Raw genomic sequence first — 18,583 nt, 5'->3', positions numbered from 1 at the left:
TTTACATTTCCTCTTGTGGTTCACTCTTTCTGTATGCTCAGTTTATAAAGTTTTGTCTTGTTTCATGACTTGATATTTTTCTTTCCCAACCATTTTTTTCATATCATAAGGGCCACTTTTCTGGTAAGAAATTCTCACCCACTCATTACCTCTTGCTAACCATTATCTGTTCTCATGATTTTCATACAAATTTTTCTGATTTTTTGAATTTTTTCCCTTTCTTTTCTGCCAGTTTTCTATCTTTTCCACCCTCTGCTTCTCTTTTTTTGCCACTCCCACCATTTCTAATGCTCCAAACCATCCTCTCTTTCCATGGTGAACACTATCACATATTACATCAGTTCTTTTAGAGAACATAATTTTCAAAACGAAGGTCCCACATTCTGTTTCTTGAAACCTATTTGTCCCTTGGAGAAACTCCCAATGGCCTAACACTGAAAGTCCCTGTTTCTGGATGCAATCCTACCCCACGCCAGGCTCTTTTACAGTTTCAAATACAGCAATCTCTTGCTATTACCTAACTAAATCTGTGGCCTATATGCCTCATCAACAAATTACCACTCTACCAGACTTCTCTCCCTCTACAAAATCCTGTAGTTATCTGCCCTCAGGTTTCCTTGAATGGTACCATCCACCAAGCCAACTTCAATCTGGTTTCCTTTCCTTCACACACAATATCCATTGGAAATATCACTTTTCAACCCAATCCCAAACCCAAACCCTTTCGAACAGCAAACCTGACAGTGAATACTGCCTTGAACAGTTCAGACCACGATACCAACTTGATCTGCCACCACAACCTCAAAATCATCCCTTACAAGCCTTCCAAGAATTCCTCCAGCATTGCCTCACAAGCCTTCCTCAAGTCCCTATGACATTACCCCAACCTGTCCTCTGCAAAACTCCAGGCTCTGAATTCCCTAAAAGCTGATGACTCATCATTATCCTCCCAGCAGACAAAGGATCTACCAATGTAGTACTTGACCGAAAGGAGGATGTTAGTGAAGGTCTACACCAGCTGTTTGACACCTCTACATAACAGTGTCTGCCACCAAGATCCCATCCCTGTGATTTAAAGTGACTTGCAGCCCCACCTTAAAACCTCAGGCCCCTCACAAGGGCTAACACCTCAGTCCATAGAACTTCTCATCCCACTCAAACCACGCACCCCCACCTTTTATTGTTTTCCTAAAACCCACAAACTGAATCATCCTGGCCATCCTATAATTGCTGGCTTCAAAGCACCCACTAAACATATACCTTCCTTAGTTGATCAACACCTGCAACCCATAGTACAAAGACTTCCCTCCTACATCAAAGATACCAACCATTTCCTAGATTGTCTGGAATCCATGCTTGTCCCACTCTCACCACACACCTTGTTTGTCACCATTGATGCTACCTCCCTCTAAACCAACATCCCCCACATTCATGCTCTGTCTGTCACTGAACATTTCCTCAGTCAGTGCCCACTTGATTCCAAACCTATGACATCCTTCCTATTCACATTAATCAACATTATACTAACCAGCAACTAATTCACCTTTGAGGGGCAGACATACAAACAGATCAGGGGTCTAGCCACGGGAACCAGTATGGCTCCTTCCTATGCCAAAGTTTTCATGGGTCGCTTGGAAGGGGCTTTCCTGAGAGCCTAAGTCTTCAGCCCCTGGTTTGGTTTAGATACACTAATGACATCTTTACAACATGGACTCAGAGTAAGGCTGACCTACTAAAATTCTTGGAATCTCTGTATAACTCCTCCTAATTAAATTTCACATGGTCCTATTTCAAATCTCTTGCCAATTTCATTGATGTGGATCTCATCCTCGCACAAGGCCAGCTACACACTTCCGTCCACATTAAACCTACCAACAAACAACAGTACTTACTTTTTGACAGTAGTCATCCTTTCCATCTCAAACATTCCCTCCCATACAGCCTTGGCATCAGAAGCAATCGTATTTGTTTTGATGCAGACTCTTTACAGCAATACACCACCATTCTCACTTCAGCCTACACTGCACTTAAATATCCTACCAGCCTAATTAAAAAGCAGATTTCCTGGACCATCACATGAAATCCTGGTACTGCTGATCCATCCACAAAACAGATTCCGAGCACACCATTGATGACTCAGTATTATTCAGGTGTGGAATGTGTTAATCAGCAACTCTGATAGGGCCGTGGCTTCCTAAAATCATGCCCTAAAACGAGATCCCGTCTGTCTGAAATTTTACCCATCACACCTAAAATAGCTTTCAGTCGCCCTCCTAATCTCTGCAATATTCTTGCCAGACCCTATGCTCCTTCTGCACCCATCTTCCTACCCTATGACTCCTATGCCGTCCGCCCCGGTAGCTGAGTGGTCAGCGCACAGACTGTCAATCCAAAGGGCCCGGGTTCGATTCCGGCTGGGTCGGAGATTTTCTCCACTCAGGGATTGGGAGTTGTGTTGTCCTAATCATCATCAATTCATCCCCATCGACGTGCAAGTCGCCGAAGTGGCGTCAAATCGAAAGACTTGCACCAGGCGAACGGTCTACCCGACTGGAGGCCCTCGTCACACAACATTTTATTTTTTTCACTCCTATCCCTATGACCATCCCCGCTGCAAGACTTGCCCTATGCACCCTCCTACCATCCCCTATAACAGCTCTATCAAAGGGAGAGCCACTTGCGAAATGACACGTCATAGACCAGCTATTATGTAAACACTGTTTGGCCACCTAAATTGACCTGACTACTACAAAATTATCAATTAGAATGACTGGGCATAGACAGAGAGTATATACTGGCAACTCGCAACATCCTGTTGCAGTACATGCTCTGTAACGTGGCATTCATGACCTAGGTACCTGTTTCACAACATGCACTATATGGATTCTTCACCCAGACATCGGTTCCCCATAACTTCACAGGTGAAAATTAGCACTGCAGCATGTCCTTGGATCTTGCCTCCCACCTGGCCTTAATTTACGTTAATTTTTTCCGTCTCAGCATTTCTTCACTGTAACTACTACTTGTTTCACTATATTTTCGTTTTCTACATGTTTCATTGTCTTTCCAGTCTGTTTTACACCGTCCTACCCTTGCACCTCTGTTATGTACAAAAATGCACTTAGCTTTTCACTCTTATTAACTCGCACATGATGTTTAAGCAATAATCTCTGTTAGCATATTACCCTGCCTTCCATCTTTAAGTTCTCAGGTTTTCAAATCCTGTACAATGCAGTCCCCAAAAATCAGTTTTTCCTTCTCTTCGTGTACAGTAAGTCTCCCCTGACCCCCAGTGTGATTTTTCCGAAATCTACCCCTTTCCCCAGGCCTCTCCAATCCTTTTCCTCCACCCTTCTTCCTTCCCCTTCACCCTTTCTACCAGAAGAAGGAGCCACTGGCTCCAAAACCTTGCCAATTACAACCATCTTACATATGTGTTCACCCACCAATTGATGGGTAGATTTTTTATCTATCCAATTAAATAATTTTTTATCTATTCAATTAAATAATTTTGTCAACAGTTGATTGTTTTTGTTGTTATTCTGCATTAACTTTTATTTGATCCAGTAAGGTAATGGCCATGACATATACAGAGTAAGCAAAGAACCCAGAGATCATTTTTCTGTATGTGCTTCACAAACTAACTGTTTTTACTGGTTTGGTTCATAATGTAACAACCAAACAACTGGAAGTTACTGTTTACTGCTGATATGATTATATCCACATTTTGTCTCCTGTTACCATGTTGTATACTAGTTTTGAGTTTCCTAAGTCAAATTTGCTGAGTTTTTTTCTTTTCTTTTTTTTCTTTTTACACCAATTGACATTAGACTGTTTTTGAACTTAAGTCAAACTGTGGAGAACCCACCAAGATAGAAATTGAAGCTGCATTTGAGATTGTTTGGGCAAAACTCACTATCAGGGGAGGGCATAAAATGATAACTGGATCCTTCTATCATCCACCAGACTCCTCTCCTGAAGTAACTAAAGACTTTAGAGTAAAGCTCAGTTCACTTGTACACAAGCTCCCCAGTTATACTGTACTAATTGGTAAGGAGTTTAATCATCCCACAATTAACTGGGAAAATTACTGTTTTGTTAGTGACAGATGTGGTAAGACATACTGCAAAAAATTACTAAATGCCTTTCCGAAAACCTACCAAGATCAGATAGAAACTGCACTCATGTTGGAAACATATTTGATCTAATGGCAACAAATAGATCTGGCTTCTCCGAGGATGTCCACATCGAAATCGGTGTAAGTGACCATGATGCAGTTGTGGCAAACAATGATTACCAAAGTACAAAGGAAAACTAAACCAAGCAGAAAGAAAGAGAGATGTTCAGTAAACTAGTTAAGAAATCAGTAGTGTCATATCTCTACATCTACATCTACATCCACACTCCACAACCCACCCGACGGTTTGTGGCAGAGGGTACTTTGAGTACCTCTACCAGTTGTCGCTTCTATTCCAGTCTCGTATTGTTCGTGGAAAGAAAGACTGTTGGTATGCCTCTGTGTGGGCTCTAATCTCTCTGATTTTATCCTCATGGTCTCTTCGCTAGATACACATAGGAGGGAGCAATATACTGCTTGACTCCTCAGTGAAGGTATGTTCTCGAAACTTCAATAAAAGCCCGTACCGAGCTACTGAACGTCTCTCCTGCAGAGTCTTCCACTGGAGTTTATCTATTATCTCTGTAACGCTTTCACGATTACTAAATGATCCTGAAATGAAGCGCACTGCTCTCAGTTGGATCTTCTCTATTTCTTCTATCAACCCTATCAAGTATGGATCCCACACTGGTGAGCAATATTCAAGCAGTGGGCGAACAAGTGTACTGTAACCTACTTCCTTTGTTTTCAGATTGCAGTTCCTTAGGATTCTTCCAATGAATCTCAGTCTGACATCTGCTTTACTGACGATCAACTTTATATGACCATTCCATTTTAAATCACTAATGCCTACTCCCAGATAATTTATGGAATTAACTGCTTCCAGTTGCTGACCAGCTATGATAAAGGATCTTTCTTCCTATGTATTCGCAGCACATTACACTTGTCTACACTGAGATTCAATTGCCATTCCCTGCAACATGCATCAATTTGTTGCAGATCCTCCTGCATTTCAGTACAATTTTCCATTGTTACAACCTCTCAATATACTACAGCATCATCTGCAAAAAGCCTCAGTGAACTTTCGATGTTATCCACAAGGTCATTTATGTATATTGTGAATAGCAACAGTCCTACGACACTCCCTGTGGTACATCTGAAATCACTCTTACTTCAGAAGACTTCTCTCCATTGAGAATGACATGCTGCGTTATGTTATCTAGGAACTCTGCAATCCAATCACGCAGTTGGTCTGATAGTCCATATGCTCTTACTTTGTTCATTAAATGACTGTGGGGAACTGTATCAAATGCCTTGCGGAAGTCAAGAAACACGGCATCTACTCAGTCTCAATGAGGAACTTTAAACTTTCATCACAGGGCAGGAGAATGTAGAGGAACTATGGCTCAAGTTTAAAAGAATAGTTGACTATGCACTGGATGGACACCCTGAAGTGCCAAGGAAACCGGTATAGGCATGCATATTCAAATACAGAGACATGTAAACAGGCAGAATATGGCACTGCAGTCGGCAGCACCTATACAAGACAATAAGTGTATGGCTCAGTTGTTAGTTTAGTTACTGCTACTAAAATGGGCAGGTTATCAAGATTTAAGTGAGTCTGAACACGGTGTTATAGTCAGCACACGAGCGATGGGACACAGCGTCTCCGAGGTAGTGATGAAGTGGGGACTTTCCTGTACGACCATTCCACGAGTGTACCGTGAATATCTGAAATCTGGTAAAACATCAAATCTTCAACATCACTGTGACCAGAGAAAGATCCTGCAAGAACAGGACTAATGAGAAATGATGAGAATCATTCCATGCGACAGAGGTGCAACCCTTCCGCAAGTTGCTGCAGATTTCAATGCTGGGCCAGCAAGAAGTGTCAGCGCGTGAACCATTCAGCGAAACATCATCAATATGGGCTTTCAGAGCCGTAAGCCCACTAATGTACCACTGATGACTGCATGATACAAAGCTTTACGCCTCACATAGGCCCATCAACACTGACCGCTAATGACTGGAAACATGTTACCTGGTTGGGATGTTTCAAATAATATTGAATGGATGGATGTGTATTTATATGGAGACAACAACATTAATCCACGGACGCTGCAGGTCAGCAGGGGACTTTTCAAGCTGGTGGAGGCTCTGTAATGATGTGGGGCATGTGCTGCTGGAGTAATATGGAACCCCCGGTATGTCTAGATACAACTGACAGGTGACACAGATGTAAGCATCCTATCTAATCACCTGCATCCATTCATGACTGTTGCGCATTCTGAAGAACTTGGGCAAATTCCAGAAGGCACTGAGTGCAACAACCCACGTGTCCAGAATTGCTATGTGGTGGCTCCAGGAACATTCTTCTAAGTTTAAACACTTCTGCTGGCCACCAAACTCCCCAGACATTAACATTATTGAGCATATCTGGGAGGTCTTCCAATGTGCTGTTCAAGAGAGATCTCCTTCTCCTCGTACTCTTCCAGGTTTATGGCCTGCCCTGCAGGATTCATGGTGTCAATTCTCCCCAGCACTACTTCAGACATCGGTCAAGTCCATGCCACATCATGTTGTGGCACTTCTGCATGCTCACGGGGACCCTATACGATATTAGGCAGGTGTACCAATTTCTATGGCTCTTCAGTGTATTTACCCAATAGCACAGTTCTTGATGGGAGGAAACCTTAAAGGTATACAGTCACAGTAAAGATATTTCTTAAGAAAAAGAGATTACTGGATAATAGATATAAAATAAAAAGCATGGCTATAGATAGAAAGATGCTGAATGAAACAGGTTTGGTTGTCAAAAGAACAATGTGTGATGCCTTAAATGACTACTGTAGGAGAATACTGTCATACGATATTTCACAGAACCCAAAGAAATTCAAATGTTCCTTTTACAAAGGAAAACCCAGGAGAATTGCCCCAATTTAATCTTCACTGAAATGATGAATGAAATAAGTATTAGTGTCATCGGTGTTGAAAAACAGCTGAAATAATTCAAATTGAACATAGCTCTAGGGTCTGATGGAATCCCTGTCACATTCTAAACTGAATTTGCAACTGAGTTAAACCTTCTAATTATAGTGTATCATAGATCCATTGAACAAAAGACCATGTCCAGTTTTTGGAAAAAAAAGGCACAGGTCATACCTGTCTACAAAAGTAGGGTAGTAGAAGTGATCCACGAAACTATCACCCCATATCTTTGACATTGATTTGTTGTAGAATCTTAAAACATATTCTGAGCTCAAACACAATGAGCTAAATCGAACAGAATGACCTCCTCAATGCCGAACAGCACAAACTCTGAAAACGTTGATCCTCTGAAACCCAACCCACCCTCTTCTCACAAGACATACTGAAAGCTTTGGATCAAGGCAGTATTTCTTAGTTTCCGAAAGGCATTTGACTGAGTACCACATTTACACTTATTGCCAAAAGTTCAACCAGATGGGGTATTAAGTGAAATTTTTGACTGGATGGAAGACTTTTTAGGTAGGGAGGACACACCATGTTATCTTTGATTGATAGTCATCATCAGAGGAGAAGTAACTTCATCTGTACTCCAGGGAAGTGTATTGGGACCCTTACTGGTTTTGTTGTACATTAATGACCTTGCAGACAATATTAATAGTATAATGAGGCTCTTTATAGATGATGATGTAGTGTCTGAAACAAGCTGCATAAATATTCAGTCAGATCTTTATAAGATTTCAAAGTGGTGGCAAATTGCTTAAAATGTACAGAAATGTAAAATTGTGCACTTCACAAAAAGAAAAAAAAACATAGTATCCTATGGCTATAATATCAATGAGTCACTGCTGAAATCGGCCAACTCATACAAATACCTGGAGGGTAGCACTTTATAGGGATATGGAATGGAATAATCACATACCCTCAGTTGTCAGTAAAGCAGTTGGTAGACCTCGGTTTATTGATAGAATACTGTAGAAGAGCAGTCAGTCTACAGAGGGGATTGCTTACAAATCATTTGTGCACCAGTTCTAGAATATTACTGAAGTGTGTGGGACCTGTAGGAAATAAGGCTAACAGGGGATACAAAACACATACAGAGAAGAGCAGCACACATGGTCAAAGGTTTGTTTGATCCGTGGGAGTGTGTTACAGAGGGACTGAAGGAACTGAACTGGAAGAATCTTGATGATAGATGTAAGCTATACCACGAAAGTCTGTTAACACAGTTTCAAGAATCAGCTTCAAATGATGAGTATAGTAATATACTACAACCTCCTATGTAAAGCTCTTATAAAGATCATGAGGAGAAGATTTAAATAAGTACTGTTCATACAGAGGCATTCAATCATTCTTTCTTCACTCTATGCATGAATGGAATCGAAAGAAACCTTAATAACTGGTAAAATGGGATGTACCATCTGTCATGCACCTCCTGAAGGTTTGCAGAGTGTAGATGTAGATATAGATAAGTCACTCATGGGCCCTCTTCAATCACACTGCACAAAGAAACGATATTTTTTAACCAATTTTGGTAGACATTCACTAAATTCATTACTGATGATAGTGGGATCCAACTGAAATTCTACAAAGTAATTGTAAACAGTCTTTTCTGAAAACAGTCTTTTCTGAAGGTGACCGAGTACCAAGAGTTGAATGCTCCAATCAAGGCATTGTTGACTCAAGTGAATGGTCCAATAAGATATGTCAAAACCTGCCCCGAAATTTTTTACACAGGAAGAAGTCAACGAAAGAAATGCACTACCAAAATTTTAGCTGCTAAGATGCACTGCAAGTATTAAAAAAAATTCCCAAATTCATAGCACACCAAACAGCAGTATAAATGTACACTCCTACTGGCGCTGTAGCTACTGCGCATGTGCAATTAGGCGCGCGCGCACACACACACACACACACACACACACACACACACACACACACACACACACACACACACACACACACACACACACAGAGGTCGGTGATACGCTTGTAAATAGGAAACATGACATAACCTGATCGTAATTTGTAAAGAATGTTTCAAGTTATCGTTTGTTGATAAGCTTCTATGACACTACAGTACACACTTACTACACTCTCGAATCAGCCACTCAAGTAACATCTATTACAAATCATCAGTTTCTTTCTGCAGTATTGGTAAGTTCTGACAACACAGATAAAGTTGAATTAATATTTATTGTGCTTTCATATGGCATGCCTGCCAATTGTAGCTTTTTTTCCCCTTCCTGTTTCACAGTAATGTGGAATCCAATTAACGTTCTCAGTTTAGCAATGATGAAGTATGAAGAATGTGGTTTCCAGCCAAAATCACCTACTTCTTCTAAGGACGTACATGTGTCATTCATTCATTCAAATGATATCGACATTGTTTGAAATTGTGGATACATTAGAAGAAATAAGAAATAACTGTGACGATTCCACGAGTTGTGGTTTGGACGATGTCAGTAGTGCCAGTAACAGTTCTGAAAAATACACATTCCAAGCCTTTTTTTTGTACTTTCAGCGATAAAGAAAAAACAGTGAAATATTGGTTAAATAAAGGATGATGATGATGATGATGATGTCTGGTTTGTGGGATGCTCAACAGTGCGGTTTTCAGTGCCTGTACAAATTCCCAACCTTTGCTCAGGCCAATCTCACCACTTTCAGGAATGATGATGGAATGACGAGGACAACACAAACACCCAGTCATCTCGAGGCAGGTGAAAATCCCTGACCCTGCCAGCAATCGAACCCAGGACACCGTGTGAGAATGCGACCATGAGACCACGAGGTGCAGACTTAAACAAAGGAGGGAAAAAAACACTAAGTTACGCAGTGTGCAGAGGCATTTTTGTTTTGTAAAATCAGAGCGTAAACTGTACAAATGGAAGAATGAATTACATAAAGTAAGAAATATGTGCCAAACAGACACCCGAAACCATCTGAATGAAAAACCATTTGAAAGATTTAGAACTACTCATAAGAAGCTATGCACCATTATTGATGGATATCTACCAGACTGGGCCCTCCGAATTGAATCTGAAATGAACATTGCTAATTTCCAGTCTTCGTCAACCTGGCTACACAGGTTCAAGAAATCATACAGAATCGGAAGTAGCAAAATTACCCAGTTTACATCATGTAAATGTATAGAGCAGCTGTCAGTGGCAGACAATGCTATAGAGGAATTCATAGCTGATGTAAAGACGAAAGTTGCTCTAATCCCCACAACTGCTGATTATAAAGCTGATCAGACAGGTTTTGTAAAAGAACTGCATGCACACCACACTTTATCATTTCAGGGTGAAAAAAAGACGAGTCGGTTGCCCAATCAATGAATGCAATGACACATTCATGTATGATCATGCCAGTGATAAGTTTGAGTGGTTTACTGTTTCTGTAGCTATGCATCTGTCTTCAAGAACTACAAGGCAAATTAGGACCAAAAATAAAAAAAAAATGAAGTGTTTAGTTGGAAAAATCTTGTAATCGACATATCAAAATCTGGAAAAATGGGAAACAATAATTTTCAGCAGTTCATTCAAAACATATTCCTACCAGCTGCAGAAACTAATTCATCGCTTTCGTTGGATTCATGATCTGGACATAACAACGCCTCTCATTCTAAGGAGGCTGATGAGAAATCTGTAGATGTTATGTGGATTCTGCCTGTAACTACTAGCGAGATTCAACCTCTGATAAAGAATTTTTTTCGACATTAGAAAGCATTTTTCAGGAAATTATCAAACAACATAATTTCCGATACCTTTCCCTCATTTCAGGTTATCAGCGGAATAGTATTCTTATGCACCATTCATTTGCACATCACTAGTGTTCTTCACCAAGCTTCACGAATTTGATCAAGTATGACTGGTACGCAGCACAATATGCAGAACAATGGCCAGGACCATTTCTGACTCCATTCCAGTTCTGTCTAAGGAAAACCAATGGCTACTGTGAAGTGCCTGACTGCATCAATTTTTCCTTTGTCCGAGGTGCCTGGTGCAAAAAAATGTTTGTTTTTGTCATTGAGTAGACACTTTGCATATTTGTGATGACTACAGGGAATTAACAAAGAACTGTTTCACTGATAATCAAATGTATAACATTCAAATGTTATTATAAGGAATGGCCAACAGGAATTTTTATAAAATGTAGTACTGCAAGACACATTTCACTTCAACAAATTACAAGTCCTCATTGATGGAAGTGGACCGTTACATCAAACACTGCCATGATTTTATTTTCTCTGCTACCCACTTTTATCAGAATTACATGTGCAGGAACTGAACTGTTGATATAAAGTTATTCAAAAAAATGTTTGTATAGTTTACGGCATGTTTTCACCAGAACAAACAAGCTAACAAGCATGAGCAAACGAGAATTCTGTCTGGTGTACCCAGTAGGCCTCTTGCAGGTCTTTCAACTGGATGCTACAGCAGCTGCTTACGTGTCCCTAACCTTCCCCAGTCACCTAATCAGAAAATGGAGGCCAGCAGTTTACCACGGAATCCAAACTACATGTCAATTGTGGCCACTCCAACAACTGTGACAAGTGAATGCTCGGTTAAAAATCACAGTGAAAAAGTTGTGGTCTGAACATGAATTGGTCCCGCGCTCTCTGGATCATAAAGTGGACTTTGCCACTAGACTATTTTTGTTTTAGGAAAACGGAAATTAAGTACCATGCTTCTCGATATAGCGTAGGGGAACGACGCGGGAGACCTGCACCGCCATACTAGGCAAGGTCCTAATGGAGGTGGTTTACCATTGCCTTCCTCCGACTGTAATGGGGATGAATGATGATAATGAAGACAACACAACAACACCCAGTCATTTGGGGGCAGGTGAAAATCCCTGACCCCACTGGGAATCGAACCCAGGACCCCATACTCGAGAAGCGAGAACGCTACCACAAGACCATGAGCTGTGAACTTTTGTTTTAGAAAAAACACAAAAACAATTTGACCATTAGATCTTACATGCATAGTGGAAATGCTGGCTGTGTCACCTCTTGAGATGATGCTCGATGTTGGTAATTAGTGTTCTGCTCATAAATCTCCCCTCAATGGTAATGAGAAGACAGGGAAAAATGGCAGCAGACATACAAGGATAATTTTGGAGCAGTGCTAAGGAGAGACGGAGATGCAATTCCATGTAAAGTGTACAATCTCCACACATCACACTTCCACACACATTGAGACACTTCAATTCTTCCTTCTCTGCACCATTTTGCATACTCTGTCAAGAACAGTGTGCTTCCCAAGCAAAATAATCGTCACTGAATAGCAAAGTTTCACATTGTGGCTCTAACAAGATAAAAGTTGTATCTTGTATGCTGAATGTTAGCTCCAAAAACTAAAAACTAATAATACAGCATTCATAGGCAATATTTGCTACCTCACAGTCTCTTCTGTTCCCTCTAGTATAAACAATTCTACCTATATACAAGTGAATGGTAGTGAATTTTCTGCAAATGCTCATTTGCACGTGTTCGCTTCCATTCGCTACACAGTAAAACAAACTTTAGGTGCTTGAAATTGCTATCTATGAACCCCAGACAATTCCTTTTAGCAGCTAAAATTTTGGCAGTGCATTTCTTTCATTATCTTCTTCCTGTATAAGAAATTTCAGGGTAAGTTTCAACAGGTCTTGTTGGCTCATTCCCTTGTCAGTCCTTTACAAAAAAAATCATGAAGTGTCATGCAGTTAATTCCTTCACATGAAATTTTTGTTTTTCCACAACACTGTTCTTTAAAAGTTTGGAGTAGACAAACTATTTGGCAAATTTCTCAGCTGTCATTATTTTAACAATAATGAAGTGACAAATTTTGAAACAATAGTAATGTCACATCCCGACAGCATCATTGGGTAGACATTTGTAAAAACTTAAAATTCGAACCGTATGTTGAATTGTGGGAAGAACTGAATTCCAGGGGGGAGGGGGAGAAAAAGCAATACAACAACAAGATACAACTGCCTTAGAGAGAGATATGAAGAATGTAATGGAAAACTAAGATTATCTCTTGTTCTCCATAACCAGCAGGCCATCGTGATGAATGAAGAATGTAAAGGAAAACTAAGATTATCTCTTGTTCTCCATAACCAGCAGGCCATCGTGATGAATGATGAACTATCTGAAATATCAGTATTAATTGTTGTTCCATTGTCACTTCCAAATTAGTTCATGTACCTGGTCTCTCTCTCTCTCTCTCTCTCTCTCTCTCTCTCTCTCTCCAGGCTTTTCCATTCATTTGACATCTGTATGTGTGTCACTTCCTATCTTTCTCCTACTTTCCATCTTTTATGTTGATAACATAATATTAGAGCATTCCAAAATATTTTTAAACAACCCTACTCCAACTGTTTCCTGTTTTTGGTGTCCAACACCTTCTCTGGTATAAATATTACTCATACATTTAGTTACATTAACTTCATTCAGCATCATAACAGAAATTCAAGAAATAAATTGTTGAGGTTATTAATTATAAAATATCTCATATTCTCACATGATTACACATATAAATTTATACATTTAATTAACTTTGATGAACTTACATTCTGGCTTGATGAAACAGAAGATGCTGGAAAACCTAAGGAGGCATCATCTGGGATGGTACCAAAAATTTTCATCAGTTTTGTAATGTAGCTTGCAATATCCCATAACAGAACACAATTACTCTCACGTCCCACAGAACGGCAATTTCGTTGATAGACATTACATACAGCTACAAGTTCTCGGATGTGATCCAGTGCTGTTCGTGTGTCTATATTGTCTGGCAAACCAAACAGAAAAAGTATTGTGATACAATAATGTCTTTATTTCATTTGCAGAAATAGAGTAAAGTTGGGCAAGACATGATCATACTTTTATAAAGAATAAATAAGTTTTCATACAGTCAAACAACAGTCAATAACCAAAGTATGCATTACAATAGATTGTCACTCATCACACAGAGAACCCACTGTGCACTATACAGGAACATTCAAAAACATACTACTGCATGTTACTTAGCTACTGCACCAAGTCTTTCATCGGACATAGAAACAATGCTAAAGCCTGAGTAAATGAAGTGAAGTATGTATGCAGTTTTGTTCAGTGGCTACCCAATACTGATCTGGTGTTTTGTGTAGCACAAGCTATAATACTCGCTTCATGTCACCTCCAATTGCATAGAACTTTGCCGTTTTGACCACCACTGGCTACCTGGGTTTCTTTCTTCTTAGTGAAGTTCGGTGGCAGGAGGAACAAGACTTTTGGTCAGGTGAATACAGGGTTATAAATACAAAATCAAATAGGGGTAATGCGGGAGTAGGTTTAATAACGAATAAAAAAATAGGAGTGCGGGTAAGCTACTACAAACAGCATAGTGAACGCATTATTGTGACCAAGATAGACACAAAGCCCATGCCTACTACAGTAGTACAAGTTTACATGCCAACTAGCTCTGCAGATGATGAAGAAATTGATGAAATGTATGATGAGATAAAAGAAATTATTCAGGTAGTGAAGGGAGACGAAAATTTAATAGTCATTGGTGACTGGAATTCAAGAGTAGGAAAAGGGAGAAAAGCAAACATAGTAGGTGAATATGGATTGGGGCTAAGAGGAAGCCACCTGGTAGAATTTTGCGCAGAGCATAACTTAATCGTAGCTAAAGCTTGGTTTAAGAAGCATGAAAGAAGGTAGTATACATGGAAGCACCCTGGAGACACTGAAAGGTATCAGATAGATTATATAATGGTAAGACAGAGATTTAGGAACCAGGTTTTAAATTTCAAGACATTTCCAGGGGCAGATGTGGACTCTGACCACAATCTACTGGTTATGAACTGTAGACTAAAACTGAAGAAACTGCAAAAAGGTGGGAACTTAAGGACATGGGATCTGGATAACCTGAAAGAACCGGAGGTTGTACAGAGTTTCCAGGAGAGCATAAGGGAACAATTGACAGCAATGGGGGAAAGAAACACAGTAGAAGAAGAATGGGTAGCACTGAGGGATGAAGTAGTGAAGGCAGCAGAGGATAAAGTAGGTAAAACGACGAGGGCTAGTAGAAATCCTTGAGTGACAGAAGAGATACTGAATTTAATTGATGAAAGGAGAAAAAACAAATAGGCAGTAAGTGAAGCAGGCAAAAAGGAATACAAACATCTCAAAAATGAGATCGACGGGAAGTGCAAAATGGCTAAGCAAAGATGGCTAGAGGACAAATGTAAGGATGTAGAGGCTTACCTCACTAGGGGGTAAGATAGATACTGCCTACAGGAAAATTAAAGAGACCTTTGGAGAGAAGAGAACCACGTGTATGAATATCAAGAGCTCAGATGGCAACCCAGTTCTAAGCAAAGAAGGGAAAGCGGAAAGGTGGAAGGAGTATATAGAAGGTTTATACAAGGGCGATGTATTGAGGACAATATAATGGAAATGGAAGAGGATGTAGATGAAGACGAAATGGGAGGTACGATACTGCATGAAGAGTTTGACAGAGCACTGAAAGACCTGAGTCGAAACAAGGCCCCCGGAGTAGACAACATTCCATTAGAACTACTGACGGCCTTGGGAGAGCCAGTCATGACAAAACTCTACCTGCTGGTGAGCAAGATGTATGAGACAGGTGAAATACCCTCAGACTTCAAGAAGAATAGAATAATTCCAATCCCAAAGAAGGCAGCTGCTCACAGATGTGAAAATTACCGAACTATCAGTTTAATAAGTCACAGCTGCAAAATACTTACGCGAATTCTTTACAGACGAATGGAAAAACTGGTAGATGCGGACCTCGGGGAGGATCAGTTTGGATTCCGTAGAAATGTTGCAACACGTGAGGTAATACTGACCTTATGACTTATCTTAGAAGAAATATTAACAAAAGGCAAACCTACGTTTCTAATATTTGTATACTTAGAGAAAGCTTTTGACAATGTTGACTGGAATACTCTCTTTCAAATTCTGAAGGTGGCAGGGGTAAAATACAGGGAGCGAAAGGCTATTTACAATTTGTACAGAAACCAGATGGCAGTTATAAGAGTCGATGGGCACGAAAGGGAAGCAGTGTTGGGAACAGACAGGGTTGTAGCCTCTCCCCGATGTTATTCAATCTGTATATTGAGCAAGCAGTAAAGGAAACAAAAGAAAAATTTGGAGTAGGTGTTAGAATTCATGGAGAAGAAATAAAAACTTTGAGGTTCGCCGATGACATTGTAATTCTGTCACAGACGGCAAAGGACTTGGAAGAGCAGTTGAACGGGATGTACAGTGTCTTGAAAGGAGGATACAAGATGAACATCAACAAAAACAAAACGACGATAATGGAATGTAGTCGAATTAAATCGGGTGATGCTGAGGGAATTAGATTAGGAAATGAGACACTTAAAGTAGTAAAGGAGTTGTGCTATTTGGGAAGTAAAATAACTGATGATGGTCGAAGTAGAGAGGATATAAAATGTAGACTGGCAATGGCAAGGAAAGTGTTTCTGAAGAAGAGAAATTTGTTAACATCGAATATAGATTTATGTATCAGGAAGTCGTTTCTGAAAGTATTTGTTTGGAGTGTAGCCATGTATGGAAGTGAAACATGGACGATAACTAGTTCTGTCAAGAAGAGAATAGAAGCTTTCGAAATGTGGTGCTACAGAAGTATGCTGAAGATTAGATGGGTAGATCACATAACTAATGAGGAGGTATTGAATAGGATTGGGGAGAAGAGAAGTTTGTGGCACAACTTGACCAGAAGAAGGGATCGGTTGGTAGGACATGTTCTGAGGCATCAAGGGATCACAAATTTAGCATTGGAGGGCAGCGTGGAGGGTAAAAATCGTAGAGGGAGACCAAGAGATGAATACACTAAGCAGGTTCAGAAGGATGTAGGTTGCAGTAGGTACTGGGAGATGAAGCGGCTTGCACAGGATAGAGTAGCATGGAGAGCTGCATCAAACCAGTCTCAGGACTGAAGACAACTACAACAACAACAACAATAAAGATACCTCACCTACAAACAAAGCAAAGACTAAAAAGATAATCACTCACAACATAGCAAAAGCATTGTGTGGTAGAAATGTAAAAAAGCAAGCACAGCTACACTTTCATGGAACTACAACCAGACTAGTCAGACTACGATGAGGGGTTGCATTTAGTGGAGTAGGTGAGATGAATAAGGAAGAGGGGCAATGAAAATGGGAGGGGCACAGTAAGGAGAAGAAAGTTGGGGAACAGAAATGGAAGAGGACAGGACAGTAACATGGCACCAGAGAGACACCACCCTGACGCAGAAAGGGCTGGTAGTATGCAGCACAGAATGGATGACAGGAACAGGGTTGGAGGAAGACAGAATTCTCCCCACCACTTCAAAAGGGGAGTTCTGCCAGTCATGAAACCCACAAACTATCAAGGTACTTCCAACCTCTAGTCACATGGATTATATTCATGTGAAAAACCCAGGTACATGAACTGTACCGTTCACCTACCCAGCACATTATATTTGAATTCCACGAGAAACAAGGCCACCTGTGAAAACACCTGTATCAAATCAATTATGTTGCAACTTCTGCACAACCTTTTATTTGGACTACCACTGACAGCTGTCCATTAGAATGAATGAAGTTGAACATCTAGTGACATAACATGTCACTGAGCACACCTGAAATGGCTGCTTCAGAAATCCGAAATTCCAGAACACTGCTGACCCCTTTCCACAAAAATTCACCTTCTCTGAATTACACACATGGGAAGCGTACATCTTACTTTATCCATCCCTGCATCCCTTGGCTTTTACCTGCCCGTAACCCATGTAAACCTGTTCCTGCCCCTTTCCCTTCACTATCTCCCTGGCCACAACTTTTCCTCCTCACTACATTACCCTTCACTTTCACATCCGTTTGATTCATATAACAAGGATTGTGGATGAAAATTCATGAACTGTTCTTGTAGTGAATTCTCCCTCTTCCTACTTTATCCTGATCACCCCCCCCCCCCCCTCTCTCTCTCTCTCTCTCTCTCTCTCTCTCTGTGTGTGTGTGTGTGTGTGTGTGTGTGTGTGTGTGTGTGTGTGTGTGTGTGTGTGTGTAGAGGGGGGGGGGTGGCAGAAGGGGGAAGGGGGGGGGGGAGAGGAGGGCGCACACACCCGATTTGTCCAACCTTAGCTAGCATCTTCCAATTATTTTGGACAAGCCTATATCTTAAAAGAACAAAACAATACAAAAATTAACAAAATCTTGCTCAAAAAAGAATGCAGATACAGGCCATAATCACATTTACTTGGTCAGTTGAGATGAAAAAGCAAGCAACAATAAATTTAAAACACTAATTACATGACAAGACCAGATTTTTATAACTGAGGAAAAACTGCATCCAGCAAAATTTTCATGAAAGGAAAGAATTTATTTATCAATAACAAGTTTTAGTTTACTGCTCATCTTCATCTTCATAGGGCAGCATTCATTTACTACTCATAATAAAAGCATGCTAACTTCTGAAGG

General features: G+C 40.4%; 1 protein-coding gene across 5 annotated transcripts in view; it reads right to left on the bottom strand.

Moving 5' to 3' along the window:
• Nucleotides 1–18,583, bottom strand: part of LOC126281245 (cysteine--tRNA ligase, cytoplasmic) — a 77,015-nt gene that overhangs the window by 11,492 nt on the left and 46,940 nt on the right. For all 5 annotated transcript variants that reach the window (XM_049980035.1, XM_049980038.1, XM_049980033.1 and 2 more), the window contains exon 9: nucleotides 13,664–13,881. In XM_049980035.1, coding sequence (XP_049835992.1) covers nucleotides 13,664–13,881 — 218 coding nt within the window. The remainder of the gene's footprint in view (nucleotides 1–13,663; nucleotides 13,882–18,583) is intronic.

This window comes from Schistocerca gregaria, chromosome 7 (genome assembly GCF_023897955.1).
Source record: "Schistocerca gregaria isolate iqSchGreg1 chromosome 7, iqSchGreg1.2, whole genome shotgun sequence".
Taxonomy (NCBI): Eukaryota; Metazoa; Arthropoda; class Insecta; order Orthoptera; family Acrididae; genus Schistocerca; species Schistocerca gregaria.
This window is presented reverse-complemented; position numbering and strand designations above follow the sequence as displayed.